General features: G+C 38.4%; 1 protein-coding gene across 2 annotated transcripts in view; it reads right to left on the bottom strand.

Annotated features, from left to right (window-relative positions):
* Positions 1-14,945, bottom strand: part of LOC136701582 (NACHT, LRR and PYD domains-containing protein 12-like) — a 68,062-nt gene that overhangs the window by 30,801 nt on the left and 22,316 nt on the right. For both annotated transcript variants that reach the window (XM_066676188.1, XM_066676189.1), the window contains exons 7-8: positions 12,176-12,349; positions 1,428-1,598 (exon numbers count right to left, since the gene is read on the bottom strand). In XM_066676188.1, coding sequence (XP_066532285.1) covers positions 1,428-1,598; positions 12,176-12,349 — 345 coding nt within the window. The remainder of the gene's footprint in view (positions 1-1,427; positions 1,599-12,175; positions 12,350-14,945) is intronic.

Genomic DNA, 14,945 nt, shown 5'->3' with positions numbered 1-14,945 from the left:
TTATTTGCCACAAACAGGAAGTTAATATCACCAACCATTGCCATTTTATTAAGTTGTATCCATATAAATGGCCCACCCTGTATATACAGGAACTATATATACACAGGTTATACCAAGGTATTTTTTATCTTTGGCCAAATTAATAATTACTTATTTGTTTTATTTTAGTAATAGAGCTATAATTTTAAACAAGACTACAAAAATATACCATATATTTGCACTAAATGCATAGAGGATAAAGGCACTCTGTTTCACATATGTTTGGCAGTGTACAAGAATAAAAACATTTTGGGAGAAGATAAGAGATGTATGAGCAGATTATTTTTAAAAATATTGAATTGGATCCCAAATTGTTTTTATTAGGTATTGTCATGACCAGGTGGACGCAAACACAACGGCAGACTATGACACCGAAGGAAACCAACAGAGATAACTAGACTGGGATTCTTAGAGGAACATAGGCCACGGATATAGGATACTTAGAGGAAGACCTAGACAGAAAACCTTGACAGAACTCAATCTAAACAGAGCTACTTGGACAGAGAAATATACAATAAACACGACTAGAAAAAGACACAGACAAACTACAGGTACCATGGTGCAAACAGACTAGAGAGAGATACAGACGGACTAGTGAGATAAACAAACTAAATGGTACTTACAGTCTAGGGAGATATACAAAGAGACAGACTGGAACAACAAATGGCAGAAACAACTTAAACAGATACAGACAGATAGAACAAAGGTACAAACAGACCAGAGAGAGGATTACAGACAGACTATAAACGTACAGACATGGAAATATACAGAGAAGGCATGCAACAATACAAACAGCAATGCCCAACGAAGAAAGAGTGACACAAGGGAACTTAAATACACACCACACACAAAGAACACATGGGAAAGACGAGTTTGCAGGACCATAGAGGAGGCACAACGAGAGTGTGGAGCTAAGGCGGGACTAGGGCGGAGACAAGAACAACAGCAAACAGAGCCATGTACACATGGTAGGAAAAACAGACACAGGACAGTACAGGGTAGGGCCAGGCTGTGACAGGTATATATAATAAATATGAAATTATTACACTTTTAGTAATATTTTAAATACACTGGAAACCTAATATTATCACTGAAGAAGTATTTGTGGCATCTGTGTTGAATACATTTATTTAATTACAACTTGGTAATCATTTTTATAGGTGATCTTCAAAATAGAGAGAATTTTGCAAATAGTGAAGTTACTTTTCACAGTTGTTTTAAAGAAAACATTTTATATTTATTTCCTGTAAAGTACAATATTAAATATTAGCTGAATCATAAACACTCCTAAATCAATACAGAATTTAACTTAATAAATAAACTTAATAAATAAATGCATACCAGATTCTCATAACAATACTTAATTAAAAACCTGTTGAAAGTTTTACCTGAGGGTCTCTAGTTTACAGAGTGAACTCTTCAGTCCAGCAGAGAGCAACTCCACTCCTGAATCCTGCAAGTCATTGTTACTGAGGTCCAGCTCTTTCAGGAGGTTTACTGACTGTAGAGCTGATCCCAGAGTTTCACATGAGTTCTTGGTGAGATTACACCCAGCAAGTCTGTAAAAACAGGTAAATACAGCAACTTTATATGATGATGTGCAGTGATGATGAGGTCCATTCTAGGAACATTTCACTGGATTGTTGTAGCCTGATTTTTCTTCTCATACTGGAAGGTGCTTTATCATTAATATTAATTGATAATCAATAAAACTGATTATGTGACAGACATCTGCTGCTGTTCATGGATTCTTGTAAGTTTTCTGATTTCCCATAATCTTTGATTTTTAATTTGTTTAATAACTATGTCAAATCATACCCACTATTTATGTGTTAAAGAGCACAACCAATGTCTGCTTTAGGAAAATGATATGAGAAACTTGCTAAATGCAGCAAGCATGAATAAAACTCCATTGTCAGTATAAGCCAAAATATATTAATATATACAGACAGTCACTCAGAGCAGGACTTGAACCCACAACCTCCAGGACCCTGGAGCTGTGTGACTGCGAAACTACACTGCCCATCTGGACACAACAAGCCGCTGTGTGAGGATCATGTTCTTTGATTTCTCCAGTGCATTCAACACACTACAACCAGTGTTTCTCGGGGAGAAACTGAGACAGAAGCAGTTGGATGAATCCATTATCTCTTGGATGATGGAATACCTGACAAGTCGCCCTCAGTATGTGCGGCTGCAGTACTGTGTTTCAGACACTGCCACATGCAGTGTGAGGGCCCCCCAGGGGACTGTATTCCGATTCAACACCTACAACTCTGACTTCAGATAAAGCTCCAGCACATGCCATCTGCAGAAATTTTCAGATCACACTGCCATTGTGGGGTGTATCAAGAATGGACAGGAAACTGAAAACAGGGAGCTGGTGTCAGACTTTGCAAGCTGAACTGAACCGTCTGTAGCTCAACATCAGTAAGACAAATGAGATGGTGGTGGACGTCAGGAAATGCAGACCTCCTCTGCACAGCAAAATCAGCAGAGTTAAATATCTGGTGTTGGTGAAATATTTGAGAGTAGAGAGTCAATCTGACTAATGCCAGAGTCAATCCAACACTGCATAGAGTCTCATCTGTTTGTTTTACCCCCAGTTTTAAAAAAGGTAGTGTCAAAATAGAGTGTTAAACTTGCTCTGTTTAAATTAACTCCCAGAGTGTTGACCCAAATATTAAGATTTTGATTTACTCCCAGAGTGTTGACCTGACCCCACAGCACATCTAATCCTACAGGAGGGGCATCTCATTTCTCTTGTGTGTATCATTAAGTTCATGTTTAAATATATGAATTTATGAATGCTTATGTGTTAATTGATTAAAATGTTCTGTATTATGTATAGCTGACAAGGAGGGCAACACACATACAGAGTCATGGAGCAGAGAACACAGGTAGCTTGAGGCAGTAAATGCCACATTCAAGTTTATGTTTACATCCTTCTTGTATAAAAGTACTAAAATAAAACTGCCAGCATCATTTTTCAGAGATTTTTGACACTGGGTTAATTTGTATATTTTTAATTTCATATCTGCCAGTATGATGAAAAAAGCCCAGTTGGTTAAAAGTTAGCAAAGGCCATTTGCTGAACAGACGCGGCAAATGCTATTACTGGTCATATTTTGGAGCACATAATTCAATGCTTTGAGAAATTTAGGTAAAACTTTTATTTATTGCTTCATTTTATTGTTAGAGATGTACATAGAAGGAACGTAGAATGTAAGTGTGAAGGCGAGCTATGAAAAAAGCATTTATACATAAGTGGCTCAGGCTAATCTCATCAGTAAGTGCTGCATTCTGTTAAATTTATGTAGAACTGCTTGGCATATTTATTATTTACACATTTTTAAAATGAATTATTGCTGTGTGATGTTGGAGTCGGGTAACGGATGGGCGACTCATGAGATTATTTGATGAATTCATGAACTTAGACATTTATAGAGCTAAATAGGTTTTTTGAGTCTGTTTCAAATGTTCTACAATTAGGACCGAAATCTTTTAGAATAATTCACAGGTCATTATATCTGCAGGTCAATAAATATCAAAATGTGAATACACTTAGTTTTGCCATCTACAACACAATTTATATTTGTGTCTAGGTGAACAATTCTGGAAAATTTTCAACCAAATTTTATGTAATATCTCATAAAATATTTGGTAAATGATGTGTTTTGATGATAAGGCAATGTGAGTAATCTTTGGGAAATCATCACAACCCTTCACTTCTTTCCCTGTAGGATATGCTGGCTAAAGTTGAGTTTGGAGGAACACAAAAATATGTAAAAGTTCCACAGTCCAGTGAAAGCATGGAATATAACAGATTTCTTCAAGACAGTTAGTATTTTTTATTTGTGAAAATAAACCATCAATAATACTTTTGAAATTAGAATGTTTACTGTGAGAAAATGGCTATTTACTTTAACAAGTGGATGATTTGAATATAGTAAAATTTATATTGCTGTTTCTGTGCCTAGGTTGTTTACTGCAACATTTTTTGTTCTCTTCAAGAATAGAAGTAGATGAAGATATCTTTAAGGATCTTGTGAACTTGGATGTACTGAAATTCAAGATCTCTTTTATGCAACCAGTTATAGGTAAGCCTATTTAGTGTATGGAATGATTTTGCTTATAAAAATAGAAAAAAAACATGACATAATAAAGAATGCTGCTTTTTGTGTGTGTGTTTTATTTATTTCCTTATTTTCACTCATTCATTCGGTCATTTATTGTCTGTAACCGCTTATCCAGTTCAGGCTTGCGGTGTGTTAGGAGTCTATCCAGGATCACTGGGCACAAGGGAACCTTAATTTTACTACTTCTACTAATACTTTTTTGTTTCTTAGATCTGGATGTCCAAATTTTCCGGCTTGAATTAGCTTCTTCTGTAGTATCAGAGACTCCACTTTCCCCACTGTCATCCAGTTCATCCGATTTGACTGTCATCCTTGAATCAACAAAGAGGAGGAGGGCAACAGAATTTATGGATCGGGATCAAGCAAGAAAAGTATAATTCAGTATCTTATGATTTTAATATGAACTGATTGTGAACGCCAGATCACTGGCAAATAAAACTTTTATCCTGAGGAACTTCTTCTCTTCCCAAAGCCTGGATTTTCTTTTTGTGACAGAGACTTGGATTGGTGCTGGTGAGTACAGTGTTCTCATTGAACTTCTGCCAGCTGGCTGTGGTTATTTTAATACCCTGTGGACGTCAGGCTGGGGAGGAGGAACGGCGACTGTTTTTAAAAATAATTTTAAATGTAAACAGTGCACTGTATCACCCTCATTTTCCAGTTTTGAAGTCACTTTATTTGAGGTGGGCCGCTCTGACCCAGTGCTGTGTGCTGTCATCTATCGACCCCCTAAATACAATAAGGATTTCATAAATTACTTTTCTGATTTTGTGGGGGGACATATGCTGAACTATGATCGCATCCGTATCGTCGGGGACTTTAACATTCACGTTTGCTGTCCAGATAAACTGCTGGTGAAGGACTTTGTAAACATCATTGACTCTTTTAGTGCAGTATGTGTCTGGGCCCATACATGAACATGGACATACCTTAGACCTAGTTGTAGTGGAGTATGGACCAAATAAAGAAATCAGAGTTCTTCATTAAAAAACTGTCCCCTCTAACAAGGATTTTCGTTTTACAACAGAACCCAACATTCCACAGGATTGTATGTGTGTGCGCAGACCCGCTTTGATAAACACTCACGCACACACAAGGTTTACATCAAAGACGGAGCGGGACACTTTCCAGCGACACTACCCCTCACCCCCTTTGGATGAAAGATAACAAACCCACTTTTATAATGCTTTTAAGAAACAGGAACCTCAAACAAAGTGGGGGAGTTATAATCCGTTTATGACGAGTGGCACCTAAGTGTCTCTCCTTATCTCCTGCAGAAATCAACAGGTGGCTAGCAGGGGTGACCTTGGTTTGAACCCCCGTTAACTCATCCGCACCGGACGAACAACATGGATCAACAGCGACCCCAAATGGACACTGGCGAAACTACGCCTCGCCCGAGGTCGCCTAAACAATGACGAAAATAAATCAAACTCTGATTAATATGTATACACAATATGTACGAATGCCATTCTATTGTCTTCAGATGGACATCTATCAACCAATGAAGTGATGTGTATTACTGTTGTCAATCATGAAAGAAATTTCTGTCTCTAAACTAAAGGAAACGAATTAATATTTTAACATTGTAAATGGGACGTAAACACGACGTACCCAAGATAAAATCTTATGTAAATGTTTGATATTAATAATCCAGGACACTCATTGTGATATGTTACTAACATATATAGGAAATTTCGATACGCGAAATTTCTATCTTATTACTGTTTGAATCTCTGATCCAACCTTCCCCCTCTTCTCTTTCGGGAAACAAGTCACGTGAGCCTCGGACCCGGATCCCATCAAAGGAAGGACACCTCCCAATAGGGCGTGACCGCGCTACCTTTGAAAAGAGGATGCCAGCTCATTTTCTCTCTCTCTTACCTTGAAATCTCGAACTCTATCTCTCGCATTTTTCAACTCTTACACTCTTACACTTCCGCCCTGAACGCTCTCTCTAACTCTTAACTTCGTTTCCGCTCTGAACGCCTTTACGCGTTCTCTTTGTTTTATTTCTTCAAGCTCCAACCTCTCCAAGCGAGACGTTTTCTCCTCTCCACGCCGACGAACAAAGACTTTTGAAGAAACCTCACTAAGCTCCCAGGAGACGTCTTGAGTTAGCTAGTGTGAAAGAAATTTACGAATACGTCGAGTGATTTGAATACCTTCTTTTCTTTTAATTGTGTTTGTTTTATCGCCCATCGAAGTTTGATCTCACGAGTGATCAAAGCAGGTGAAACTTATTCATGGCCAAAATAAGATATCACCCTTTTAGATTAGTTGATAGCGGATATATTAGCGTTATAAGCCGACTTCTGAGGGCACTACTTCTGGAGAATCGAGCGACGAGGCAACTACTCTGAAGACACCTCCCCTTTCTCAGGGGAAACCAGCCAGGCCCGCGGTCCTCCGTGAAATGAATAAATCCCGTCCAACGTCACTACGCCTGAGGCCGAGAGCTTCTGACTCACCCTGGGAGGAACTCCCTTTCAACGGCGCTGAGAGGACGAGAGGCGAAACCCGGAGCACGGAGATCAAACCGTGGGACCCGACGGCTCGGCAGAAAAATGGCGAAAGAGTAAGCAAGCTAAATTCTCACATTCTCCAGAAGCTGATGCCTAATTAACTCCCTTTATAAATTTATACGTAATCAAACCTCAGTTACAAGCCATAGTGCCTAGCTTATATTTAAAGTCGAATCGGCTTCCCCTGCGTTGATGCCGTGAGATTGCAAGATGATGCTATGTTAATTAAATATCCTTCTTCTTTGTTAATAAAAACTTTCATTATTTGAAATTACAGTGTGTACAGTCTTTTCATTAAGGGTCTGAAAATCCTGAAGATCTCACTTAGCTTGACTATTATTCATTCTCAAACTAATTATTAACGTTATAATTGCTTAAGCCAATTATAGACTTTAATTACTATTATTAGTCAAATATCAGTAATCATAAGAGTTTGAATAAGGTCAAAGCTATAAACACAATATATAAATATATATCAAATATATATTTATATATCACGGTGTATGACCAATACACAACATACACTACATAGTTCTTTCTGATGGGTGGTCTGTGTTAAATTTAGAGATCTATGATAGTGGGTTTTCTGATCACATGTCTGTTTTATTTGATGCTGCTTTATCCTGTGCTGCTTTTAAACCTTGCGCTCTTGCTCGGCTTGGTCGTAGTTTTAACTCTTTCACTGCCGGTCAGTTCACCTGTGCTTTCGACCAGCTTTGTTCTCCTCCTGACTCAGCGTCTGTTTATACGGAGGAGCTCAGCTCCTGGTTTCACTCCTCCTGCCAAAGCATGCTGGACTCAGTGGCTCTATTAAGAACTAAACAGCCCAAAGTTAAACCTGAGCCCTGGATCAATGACCGAGCGCGTGCAGGAAAGCAGAAGTGTCGCAGAGCTGAACGCCGATGGAAAAAGGATAAGCTGCAGGTTTCATTTCAAATGTTAAAAGACTGCTGGCGTTCTTACCAGAGCACTATCAAAGAGGTTAAGAGAGAACACTTGTCAAATATTATTATGGCAAATTGCCATAATCCACGTCTGTTATTTAAAACCATTGACTCTGTTCTTAAGGCCCCTCAGCCTGTCTGTTTGGAAGTATCTCCTGACATGTGTAATGACTTTCTGCACTTTTTTATTGATAAGATTGTTACTGCAAGAGCTCTTATCACAGCTCCTGCTTTTGACCCCTCTGACTCTGCCCCTTGCTTGGCTGTGTTTGATAGGTTTGAGCCGGTGACTCTGTCGCACTTGGAGGATGTGGTGGGCCATTTAAAGCCCTCAGGTTCTCCTTGTGATGTTTTGCCTCCTCACTTTCTAAAAGAGATTGTTTATAGTATACGGCAGCATGTTCTGGCCATTATTAACAGCAGTCTGTCTTCTGTTGTTGTTCCTGTGAGTTTTAAACATGCTGTAGTACAACCCTTGCTCAAGAAACCTGGCCTCGACCATACAGTATTGGCTAATTATAGGCCTATTTCCAAGCTGCCTTTTATTTAAAACATCTTGGAGAAAGTTTTTTATGCTCAACTGAAATTATTTTTGGATGAGCATAATATCCTGGAGGTTTTTCAGTCTGGTTTTAAAACCTTGCATAGGCCAATGATTCTGGGGACCATGCAATTCTTGTCCTGCTGGATCTAACTGCTGCTTTTGACACAGTGGATCACAACATTTTAGTTTCCCGCTTGCAGCATCTAGTCGGCATTTGTGGTAGTGCTTTGGAATGGTTTAGGCCCTATCTGATGGACAGAACTTTGTGTGTAAGTTTTGCTGGCTCAGAATCCTCCTCAGCTCAAATTTGAGTTGAGTTGAGTTGAGTTGAGTTGAACTAGTTTTAGTAAAAATTAATTAGAAGATCTAATATGGCATTGAATTATGTTTTGGAAGATGGTGGAAGCTGTCCTCAAGGTTAATCCAAAGGGCAAATAAATCTTCATGGAGTATGACAAGACTAAAACACTTACAGATTCAGAACGTAAACAAATGGTGAACATCCTGGTTGCAGATATGATCGAAACACATGTGTAAGACATTCAAGTGAATTTGAATTAGGGTCCACATACACTGAAAATGTAAGATATTTATTTTCCCTTTAAAGGAGGATTCCACCATCAAGTGCTTGAATTAATTATGCACTGGGAATTGTGACCGTTTCCATACCTCCAAGATCCATACTGTTATAATGGATATGTAAGTTAATGTTATTATTTTGCTGAAGACCCAAACTGCTGTGTCACTAAATGGCATTTGTCTTTCTTAATAAAAAAATGGTTGTGATTGGTTTGTGTCCAAAACAGGAACACTACTACAATCCTGTGGGTAACACTGGCTACCTAGCATGGAGGATTAAGACAGTTAGGAGCAACACCTCTGTTGGCTCTCAAAGGCAATCAAGGCCTACTTATCAGGATTGTCCAAAAAGCAAACGAGAAGCTCTGCCAAGTGGTGAACAACTCTTTAGTGACAAGTGCAGGGAGGCTTTATCTACAATGAGGCACACAACAGATGAGTCTGTAGTCAAAGAGAGAATGAGAGCAACTTTCCAGTATAGGCAGAAGATGGTTCATGATAAGGATGCATCAGTTTCAGTTCTGGATGTCTTCCCTCTTTTCCTTGACATTCCTGGATTGGTAAGAAATGTCATCTTAAATATTAGACAGGTCTCTACTCTTTAAATATCCTGTATATTTAATCATGTATGGAAATTGTATGTCTCCTTCTTCAAAGCTTGACCAAGACTTTGCCATGATGTTTGGAGATGAGGTGTCCAGTAGGTTTTTGGCGAAGTAGCCTACTTTTTTTCAAGCCCAGAGTCATTAGTGACTGCAGGACCCGCAGCCCAAATCAGTATGTTGAGGAACTGCTGTTAGCAATTGAAACCCATCCTGAGGAAATGTATGGTGAGTGGAACTTTTTATTCCCCATATATTTCTGAAGATTTTTAAAAAGCATTTGTAAATTTAACACTGTTTGTTCTCTAGGATGGGGCCGTGATATGTCATTGATTCTCCTGTTTCTGCATCTACTGCCCCCAACCTCAAGAGGTCAGAAAAAACAGTGAAGATCAGTTCAGCCCAGGCAGCCAACCATCTTGTGCGATACCTTCAAGTATGTAGTGTTTGGCTTTTGTACATATTCAATGTTGTCTTTTGTGTCTTGTCATTTAGAAATCTTTGATTTATATTAAGGGTGTCACGGTGGCGCTGCAGATGGTTTCACTGTCACACAGCTCAAGGGTTCTGAAGGAGTGGGTCAAACCCTGCATCAGGTCACTTTGTGTTCTCCCTGTGTCCTCCAGAGGCTATGGTTTCCCCCACAGCCTAAAAACACACACTGATTAGTTGATGTATTGGCTATTGAACAGTATTCAAAAGGTTTGTGTGTGTGTGTGTGCTGCCCTGTGAATGGCTAGTGCCCTGTCCAGCATGCATTCTTGCTTTGTGCCCATTGATTCCAGATAGACTCTAGACCCATCATGACCCTGAACTGGATGTACTGATTGATTAATGAAGGAATGATTCAAAATACATGGTTCTCAGTCCTGATCCTGATAGGCCTTTGCCCTGTATGTTGTAATTTTCTCCTCACTCAATCACACCCACTTCAACCCTAGGGGAATCTCTAAAATGTGCAGGGTGGCCCAACAACCCACAATTGAAAACCACTGCTTTAGAGGTTAGAACAGGAGATATAATTTCATTTTTGCTTTTTAAATGCCATCTGACAACTATGCCGTTGACATTATGCACGATTTGCACGAGAGGGTGTTGTACAGTATGAACTCAAGCTGCTTTTTCTATACCTTATTAAACAGGGTTATGTTTCTGTGAACACTGTCTGACAGATTACAGAGCTTTAACTATGGTTACATGGCGCGCAAAAACAAAGTTGCTTACAATTGGATGACAAGAGCAAACACCTGGGGTTGAATGCTGTCCAGTCATGGTGTGTTCTGCGCAACACTCCCCTTATATTTGGAGATGTCATTGAAACAGTGGGTAACAGTCACTAGAATCAACTTCTCCTTTTGATACATAGTCAAAATAGTGTTCTCCCCAATTGTAACCAATGGAGTGATATGTTACTTGAAACATTTTATCTGTGATCACCATAATATGTTTAAATTACTGTATCCTGACAGGAAATTGATTCCAAAACACCACCTGATGATACACTATCCACGGTGTATTAAAAAAATTTGTCCCTCTTATACTTATATGGTGTATGCGTTTCAAAGCTAAACAGTACTTTGATGAGCACTTTAATGGATACTGTATCTAGGAGAGAGATGTTGAATATTCTGTTATCTCTATAGACCAGCTTACTTATTTCAGACCCTTTGATAAGCAGTACTCAAATGATAATGGTAACAGAGCTTTGAAACAGAATTTTGAATTCCCCAGAGAGTCAGAATTAACTATATTACATTGGTAAATTTTCAACACTTTGAAAAGTGTTAAAATAACACCCCAGACAGTGGACTCATATAGACACATTTAAAGTGTTGAAATTAACTCTCATGGAGTTATTTTGTGTCTGTGGATTTTGCTGTGTGTCATCAGTTGCGATTGATGGAATGGAAGTACTGAGGTCCTTTGGAGTGTCCACTAAACTCCTTTGGACATTCTAGTCCATTGTTGCTTGTGATATATTCTATGCTGTTGTGTGCTGACGCAACAGCTTCAACAAAAGTGCATTGGATATATTAATCAAGAAGACTGGCTTTGTTTATGGAATGAAACTGGATACTCTGGAAGTGGTGGTAGGAAAACAGACATTTAACAAGCTGCTGGCCATTGTGGACAATACTTCACACCTTCTGCACAGTGGAACAACAGAGAAGCATGTTCAGTAGAAGACTGATACAGCTGTGCTGTGCTAAGAAGCAGTGTGTGAGGTTGTTTCTTCCCACAGCAATAAGGCTTTACAATGAATCTCCTTACTGCAGGGATGCTACTGATCTCCTGCTGTCTGAACTGTGCTGAACTACACCATACTGACACATGTCCAGTCCATACTGTCCATTTTACTATTATGATACACTCATCATAGTAATTATGCTGCTCTGTTTTTGACATATACATTGCCATTTAGGTATATAGACTTTTTTCATTTGTGTTGTAATATACTGTATATAAACACTTATACTTCTTTTTGCTATACCTGCTAAGGCTGCAATTGTGTCATATACAAGAGCTCAAATGTGTATAGACCCAACTCAATTTTAATATATTATGTTTCATAGCACTGTTGTTCCACACTTTATTACCTCTGTAACCCTCTATTATATGCCTGCACTATTTATTGTAATTTCATTTTGTATGTCTTCTCTTGTGCATTATGTACAGTACTGTGACACTGCAATTTCCTTCGAGATCAATAAAGTCTTTTCTTACCTAGTAGTGTCAGTGTGTGTGTGTGTGTGTGAGAGAGAGAGAGAGAGAGAGAGAGAGAGAGAGAGAGAGAGAGACTCACTGTAGTTTCTCCAGTACACAGAGTGGATCCTGTAGTAGATCAGAAAGCAGTTTCACTCCAGATTCTCCTGGGTGATTGTAGGTCAGATCAAGTTCTCTCAGGTGGGAGGAGTTTGATTTCAGAGCTGAAGCCAGAGAAGTACAGCCTTCATCTGTAATCATACACCCAGATAATCTGCAGAAAGGAACAGTACAACACATCACTAAACTCTATTTAAAATGAATCAATACTGTTATAGAACAAACAACACAGCTATAATTAAATAGTAGTCTTTTTAGTTTTTATTACTACATGTTAAATTATGTTTCATTCTAAGCAGCAAGAGATATTGTTAGAAAACATTTAGAATGGACTAAAGTATATGTCATGCCCTGGTCCTTCTGTTGTTTCCACAATATGCTCACGCAGTACATGGCTCTTTGTTGTTGTTCCTCTCTCCACCCTTGTCCCACCTTAGCTCCACCCTCTCATTGTGCCTCCTTTGTAATACCCCCTCGTTATTTATTCCAGGTGTCCCTTGTCAGTGTTGTCTATTTAGGCTCCTTTGTGTTACTTCCTGTTTTGTCAGACATTCCACCTTTTGTTATGCTCACAAGTCATTTTGTCTCTGCTGTTCCTTGTTCCACTTTCACTGGTCTATTTGTCTTGTCTGTTTCCCTTCCTGTGCTCTGTTTGGCCTGTTTAGCTCTCCATGTCTAGTTCTCTGCTTACTTCTATGTTTAGCTCTCTCTGTTTAGGTCTCTGTTGAGTTCTCTCTGTCTGTTTAGTTATCTCAGTCCAGGTTTAGTCTGTATCTGTCTCTTTAGTCTAGGTCTCAGTTTAGTTCCCTATGTATTGTCTTTCTGTCCATAACCCTCTGTTATTACCCATAACCCAGCCCCAAGTGCACTAGGGTGTATGTGTTTTTACTAACATTAACACACATTTCGTTATTATTATTATCATTCTCATCTGGAAAATAAGTCTGAGAGAATATATGGTTAAATGAGACATACATGGTATTACATAATAGGCGCTATTACTCCAAACAACACTTACATACAGTGGTGTGAAAAAGTGTTTGCAAAAATGATTTCTTATTTTTCAGCAATTTTGTCACTCTTAAAATGCTCCAGGTCATCAAACAAATTTAAATATTAGTCAAAAACAACACAAGTAAACACAAAATTTAAAATGAAGGTTTTTATTATTAAGGGAGAAAAAAATCCAAACCTACATGGTCTTGTGTGAAAAAGTGTTTGCTCCTAAACCTAATAACTGGTTGGGTCACCATTAGCAGCAACAACTGCAATCAAGCATTTGCAGTAACTTGCAATGAGTCTTTCACAGCACTGTAGAAGAATTTTGGCCCAGTGATTGTTGTAATTCAGCCACATTGGAGGGTTTTCAAGCATGAACCTCTTTTTAAGGTCATGCCACAGCATCTCAATAGGATTCGGGTCACTTTGTTTTTCTTTAGCCATTCAGAGGTGCTGGTGTGTTATGGATCATTGTCCTGCTGCAGAACCTAAGTTTGATTCAACTTGTCAGGAACAGATGACTGGACATTCTCCTCCAGAATTTTTTTTTTTGGGAGACAGCTGAAATCATGGTTCCATTTATCACAGCAAGTCTTCCAGGTCTTGAAGCAGCAAAACAGCCCCAGACCATCAAATTACCACCACCATATTTTACTGTAGGTAGGATGTTCTCTTTTTGAAATGTAGTGTTACTTTTATGCCAAATGTAATGAGACAAACACCTTTCAAAAAGTGCAACTTTTGTCTCATCAGTCCACAGAGTATTTACCCAAAAGGTTTGGTGATCATCAAGATATTTTCTGGCAAAATTGAGCCTTAAAGTTACTTTTGATCAGCAGTGGTTTTCTCACTCTGCCATGCAGGCCATTTTTGTACAGTCTCTTTCTTATGGTGGAGTCATGAATGCTGACCTTAACTGAGGCAAATGAGACCTGCAGGTCTTTGGATGTTGTTGTGGGGTCTTTTGTGACCTCTTGAATGAGTCGTCGTTGTGCTCTTGGGGTAATTTTGTTTAGCCTGCGACTCCTGAGAAGGTAAACTGCTGTTCCACGTTTTCACCATTAGTGGATAATGGCTCTCACTGTGGTTCGCTGGCTTTTTCACACAGGGCTATGTAGGTTTGGATTTTGTTTCCCCCATTATTAATAAAAACCATCATTTAAAAACTGCATTTTGGGTTTACTTGTGTTGTCTTTGACTAATATTTAAATTTGTTTGATGATCTGAAACATGTAAGAGTGACAAACACATTTTCACACCACTGTAAATAATAACACGAAACAGTAACATTTACAACAAAAATATTAACTTAATGCATAGGTTTGAAAGGTTAAAAAATTGTTGTAAACAAGTGAAAAAAATAACACACTTAAGTAAAAACAACACATTTAAGCTTTTTGTTTCAAATTCAGAATCCAGCAAAATCAAAATGTAAAGTAAACAAGGCCTTTGTTTTAAAGGTTTAGGAGAAGGCTGAATATATTTCTTTCAGTCAGTTCAAACAAACACAGCACATTGTCTCACACTCAAGACAGCTTAATGATTCAAATGTATATATTGCTTACATTTACTAAGTTGTTAAATGGAATTTTGGAGATATATTTGTAGAGAACATAGTGTGACTGAATACATTTAGTAATCTTTTAAATACAATAGAACCAATAAATGTAGTACTTATATTTAAAGGTTTACTGATTAAGTATGTGTGGCATCTGTTTGAAGCACATATATTTAATTTTAACATTAAATAA

Source organism: Hoplias malabaricus, chromosome 7 (assembly GCF_029633855.1).
Source record: "Hoplias malabaricus isolate fHopMal1 chromosome 7, fHopMal1.hap1, whole genome shotgun sequence".
NCBI lineage: Eukaryota > Metazoa > Chordata > Actinopteri > Characiformes > Erythrinidae > Hoplias > Hoplias malabaricus.
Note: the sequence above shows the minus strand (reverse complement) of the source record. Positions and strands in the feature narration are given on the sequence as shown.